Raw genomic sequence first — 6,295 nt, 5'->3', positions numbered from 1 at the left:
GGGGGGGGGGGGGGGAGTAATTTAAAACAGTTTAAAATAAGGCTGCAACATAACAAAACCTGAAAAAAATGAATACTTCTGCAAGGCACTGTATATACTGGAACATGATATGCTTTATGGTATCATATTGACCGAATATGAATGACACACACAGACACACACAGTACCTGTTCTGTGATAGCTAATTTATAACCACAAGCTTTCCAGGTTTGTAAAGTTTTCATAGATTAACCACGTCTTTCTTATTAAACCAAAAGAAGGAATCGGACTGGTTGCTCTTTTCCTTGCAGTTCGTTTCAATGGAGACTGAGGCTAGGAATACCAGGAATATTCTGGGTTCAGTTCAAGTTCAAGTCATTTAGTGAATGAAAAAATCATGCTTTGGACCAAACAAATGTAAGAGATATTGAATTATTGTTACTTAAAATTACAATTTAGCCACAATAAGAGCCAATTCATAATGACAAACCAGCTAAACTATCAGGCCCACTCAAAGCTGCTGCTGCTGCAATTTGGTGTGATTGGTAAATATATTCCTGACCTTCTAGGATACTGTTGTTGTGCTGAACTCATTGGCCTAAACAGCAGGCCTGAAAGCAGTACAACTTCCTGTGTGCCGGGAGAACGGGGCGGCCAAAGCCATCGAGTGGTGAGAATAACAGGAAAAGAATGAAGTAAACTTCTTAAGACTGGGCTTTCCAGCACCGTGACCCCAGACCGTCTGGCCTGAGACTCAGGTTCACACTTTGATACGAACACAAGGCCAATTTCTGTTCTTTTCAAGACCTCATTGTTTAACTCTCAGGACAGAGGTGGTTCGTAACCCTTAAAATATGTTCAGTAACTGGCTACATTATTTGTTATTATTGGCTAAGAGCCGGCAATTATGCTGTAGCAGTCATAATAAACATTTTATGGCCAACAATTGTAATTTATCAGAAACTGGAAAACTGTCAAGTCAGTTGATATGGTGATACAAGACGCTGAGATTATCAGCTCTCATGCTCTCAGCCTCTGTAAACAACATGCAACAAGCACATTTGCATTTGTTCCAAGTATTTCCACCTACTTTCCATTCAGATCTGGCAAAATCATTTCTCAACAGATCATAGTCTAAGAAAAGCTTAAGGTACCCTTGTGAAAAAGAAGCAGACTTCAGCATATTTTTAAAAAGAGCACTTATTATGGAAATAAAATACTTTAAATGAATCTACTTAAGTGTGAACTGAATGCAATGCTTTCAGAAATGTATTTATTTAAATTTATATTAAATGAAAACAGGTTAACCTAAGAGTGTTTTTTTTACCCACTTAAGTAGGACTTAAGTACATCTTTAATTTCATAATTATTCTATTGTCTTTGAAATACGATTAAAGTGTACTGCCTAATGTATGGAAGCCTGTTTCTGCCACTGAATAAAAAAGTTAATTGTGACTTTTTATCTCACAATTCTGATTTTTTTCTCAGTATTGTGAGATATAAACTCACAACTGTGAGTAATAAAGTCCAATTCTGGGGAAAAAAATGACTATTTTCTTACAATTGCAAGTTTAGCTATATTTCACAATTCTGACTTTATAACTCTCAAATGCATGTTATAAAGTCACAATTGCAAGTTTATATCTTGCAACTGTGACTTTATTTCTCAGAATTGTGGCTATTTCTCACAATTACAAGTTTAAATCTCACAATTCTGACTTGTTTCTCACAACTGCGAGTTTCTCAGAATTGCGAGAAAAAAAAAAGTCTGATACCTTGTTTTAATTTTTATTCAGTGGCAGAAACGAGCTTCCATACAAATGTACTGACAAACATTCAAGGTAAACTAAAATATACTCATAAAGTCATTTCTATTGAAACTTGTATGTCATGTTAATGATGAAGTTGCAATTTTTTAGTACATTTAAAATACATTAACTTTAAATGTAATATCAAATAGCAGTTAAAATGAATATCAAGAACTTTACATGTGATCTAGTAGTCAACACATCAAAATAAATGTATAAATGAGAAAATATTATGAAAATGTAATGGTTTAAGTGTACTTTAAAGAAAAAACATGAAATGCATGTTTTAAAAGTGTACTTAAGTGTGTTAAGAAACATGAAAGTGAACTCTCTTTAAGTACACTTAAGTTTAATTTCATTAATATTATATTATCTGCAAGTACAGTATAGATTTTTTTTAAATGTGAAGTATACTACAAGTGCCCATTTAATAAAAATGAAGACCAAAGTTTACACTTTAGTTTACACATTATTTTACACAAAAAAACTGTCATTTACTTATTACTTATTTACTTATACTTTACTTGTATATATTGGTCATCCTATAATTGTATTGTCCATGTGAGAAATATGAGGGAAACATGAGAGGATTGTGTTATCAAATGCATCATTTTTTTAAGGCTGAATCTTTTTAATAAATTTGTTTAAGTCGATTTGTTTAAGACTTGGAATGTTTCACTTTTTCTTAACTCCCTAAACTCGACTCAATGATGCAAATTTGAGTTTGTTCATCAAACAAAGCTTATCGTATGACTTTAGAAAGCTATGAAAATACTGCACCTCATATGGACCAACATTATGATGCTTCTGAAGTGCTTTTGTGTCCTTTTTGAAGCTTTTTGACTGTATCTGTATATTGCTTATGTGTATAGCCTAAATATATACAATGCAGTACTTATTTAGTCATATAAACAACATTTTAAACAAATTTCTAAAGCGTTTATTACAGACTTAATGCATTTTATTTATTTTGTTCTTAATTTTGTTGCATCAGCACTAATAAAAGCTTCTTGTCAATGAGAAAAGAGAGAAATATAGAGAGAAATCCTAAAATATGTCATATTACAATTCTGACTTCGTACAGTAAATAGAAACTTCTCAGGAAGATTGTCAGACACACAAAATGAGGATAGTCTCGACGCAAATCAGCCAATAAAGATCAAATCTGGAGACAATTTCAAACCAAGCGTAACTGGTTCTTCACAGCTGATCCAGAATCCTGAATCTGGTGTTTGAATTATATTTTATATTAAGATATTGCAGACCAGCAAATGGTTTTATTTTCAGCACTTTTATTTCATAACAGTGAACCCAGAATGTACATTAGCTATTTAGACACTTAAAGCACAGTTCAAATGTATAAATATGGGATTCATTACAACAATATATAAATGCAGGCATCTCGAAACAAATGCTGCACAGGCTTTTCTCAGAACTAACTTTTTGACACTTTTTTGTTTGTTGATTGGTTTTAATAAGCTGGTGTTTTAGTGGGTGTATGAAGTCAGTCCTCCTCATATTCACACAGGTGTCCGAGCAAAATAACTACGGGTTCATCATATTAACTACACTCTTAGAGGGAAAAAAAAGTTTAAAATCTGTCACTGGAGTGGTACTGTTTTACTGATATGCACACACTCTAAAAAATGCTGGGTTGTTTCAACCCAACTTTGGGTCAAATATGGACTAACCCAACCGTTGGGTTCAATTTTTACCTTAAATTTTTAACCCAACGGTTGGGTTAGTCCATATTTGACCCAAAGTTGGGTTGAAACAACCCAGCATTTTTTAGAGTGCACTTTATGTGCTCTCTAAAAAATGCTGGGTTAAAAAGGGACAAACCCAGCTATTGGGTTGTTTTGACCCAGCGGTTGGGTTCAAAACAACCCAACCGCTGGGTCAAAACAACCCAATAGCTGGGTTTGTCCCTTTTTAACCCAGCGCTGGGTTATATTTAACCCAGCATTTTTAGAGTGTATTAATATGTACATATAAGATACTAATATGCATCTTTTAGGGGGAAAGAAAGAAGGTACAAAAGTGTACCGCAGCTGTGACATCTTTTGCAAGCTACCTTTTTATGAGTATGACATGATCCACTAACAGCTGATAAGTGTCCAAATAATATTAATATTGAACACTAAATGTGTTTGTCCTTAAAAACCTTTTGGTGACATTTCAACTTTAATTTATGAAACGCAATTATATTTATACTTTTTATTGCCTGTTTTCGGGCCACTCTACATAACCAATGAATCAGATAAATATATAAATGAATCATATTTTGCAATACCATCCAAAATATCAAACATGTATTTGGATTGCCCTGGAATAGCAACTCTTTGAGCGGAAACCAACAAAATTCCGTCCGACTTTAATATAAAGGTAGCCTACTGTTTTATCGTATACATTGACCAAACAAACTTGTCATTAAAATAAATGCCACAAATGTTGAACAGTTAACAAGTGCTCGCGTGAACTTGTGTTTTATCTCAACAATCAGACATTATACTAATATATATTTAGGCTATGCAAAATAAAGTACTTCTCTTACCTGAAGAATGACACAGATCAGAAGCGCTGTGCCTTTACAGACGGTTTTGATAGAAAGACATCCCATCTTCTTTCATGGATCGTATATTCCCCAGCAGCCGATCTTCAAAACATCTTCAGATAAGTTTCCCAGCGACTTTTCTGAACGATGAACTTCTGTGTAAACTCTTGAACTGCACCGAGCACTGATGTGAGAGGTGTGAACTCTCGCAGAAGGTGGAGCTGACGGACTGCTGTCACCAGATTAATGCTGCTGTTAATGTGAGCAGTGTTAATGGTCCTCCTCTGCTGAACGGAAACTCGTCGTTTCACTACATCGCCAGAAATAATGACTGCATTCCGCCCCCAGGAAGTTATCATGTCCACTATTTCAAACAGGCCAGAGCCCAAACTTATGAGAGTGTGGGAAACAGTTGTGGTAATATCCAATGAGACCATGCAAAATGTACAATACTTTACGTTTTACTTCCTTGTAATATTAGTGCAAGATATAGCCTAACAGAAATTGTTATTTACATTGATGAATGGACGATATAGGCTATATAATGCAGGCCTTACAAAACTTTACTATAACTGTTATGTTTAACATTCTAGGGGACTGAAACTTCCTTTAATCTGCCCCTGCACTAAACACTTCTGCTTTCTTCACAGCAGGCCATTCTGATGAAGATTTGCATAACTCCCACACAAAGCACACACACATATATATATATATATATACACATTCCCGCGGGAAGTAGGCGTGCTGAGGGTGCTGCAGCACCCCTTGGAGTGTAGCCCACGAAAAAATGGGGGTGCTGGGGGTGCGGTGTTAAAAATAAATGAATGAACAATATGTAATACAAAATAAATAATATTAACTTTATGAATTAGTATATTCATTCAAATTCATTGAAAAAAAGTAGCCTAAGCCTACAATGACAAGAAGCAACGGTTAAATATGAGTTAAGTTGAATCAAATTGACTGTGAAAGTCGTTTCAGCTGATTAAACTGACTTAAAAAATCATTTGTTGCCATGGTTTTTGGATTATATTATAACCTGTAACATGTCTCTGCCGTTCCCAAATTAGAATCAACAACAATTTCTACAGAGAGCAGAGAAAGAGCGAGAGCGTCTACCTCAGCGGCAGCTAATCTCGCATTCTCACATCTGTAGCGCTTATTCTTGAAACACAATTAATTCTTAAGGTTGATTCAATATTACTCTTAATGAAAAACACACACAACATCAACAATGCTACAATGACAAAGTCGCTTATATTAAACATAAAACTTTTATGAACAGATAAGAACAAATAAGATCTATAAGAAATAAGGTAAGAAATAAGACGCGTAGCGGGCAGTTTGGGGGCCCACCGAGCTGGGGGCAACGAGGGAACGAATAGAGCCCTGCACGGGCCCGGCCTTTGTCAGAGTCCGACTGGATGCCTTGTCTTTTCTCTCTCTCTCTCTCTCTTCGCCATTACACAGCTATTAAAAATAGTTCAGTTTTGGTTTTTAATGGCAAAGTGGTCATATTTCTTTTTGTTTCTTTATTAAGTTAATTTAGAAATATGTTTGGAACATTTTATGTTTGTTAAATTCAAGTTTTTGTTGTTTAAAGGAACGACCAAGCGGCAGCGGCAGACAGTGAGTTGAGCATTATGTTTGATCAATTTAGACTTCTCAAACCAACATGACTTGCCTAAAATAAACAGGCATAAAACGCTTCATGCATTTCACAGTATTAATTTAAACATTTAACCAAGATAAATGAGCGCTGTTAGGCGCAAATCCAATCGTTTGTGAGAGTGGAAGCTAAAGCCCGCTGCAGGACACGGAGGCGCCAGCGCGATCACTTGCATTTATTTTAAGAACAGCGAAAACTTAAAAATACACTGTCATTTCTGCTCATAAAGGTACTAGTATACATCATTCGGAACTGCAAAGGGTCTACTTGTATTTGTGTGTACTC

General features: G+C 35.2%; 1 protein-coding gene across 1 annotated transcript in view; it reads right to left on the bottom strand.

Annotated features, from left to right (window-relative positions):
- LOC107549261 (endochitinase A-like) overlaps positions 1–4,557 on the bottom strand; it is a 36,970-nt gene extending 32,413 nt beyond the window's left edge. Inside the window, exon 1 of the mRNA XM_016230272.1 lies at positions 4,342–4,557. Coding sequence (XP_016085758.1) covers positions 4,342–4,407 — 66 coding nt within the window. The 5' untranslated portion in view covers positions 4,408–4,557. The remainder of the gene's footprint in view (positions 1–4,341) is intronic.
- Between the last annotated feature and the right edge of the window lie 1,738 nt (positions 4,558–6,295).

This window comes from Sinocyclocheilus grahami, unplaced genomic scaffold (genome assembly GCF_001515645.1).
Source record: "Sinocyclocheilus grahami isolate Dianchi unplaced genomic scaffold, SAMN03320097.WGS_v1.1 scaffold367.1, whole genome shotgun sequence".
Taxonomy (NCBI): domain Eukaryota; kingdom Metazoa; phylum Chordata; class Actinopteri; order Cypriniformes; family Cyprinidae; genus Sinocyclocheilus; species Sinocyclocheilus grahami.
The sequence above is the reverse complement of the archived record's forward strand: the minus strand, read 5'-3'. Positions and strand labels throughout refer to the sequence as shown.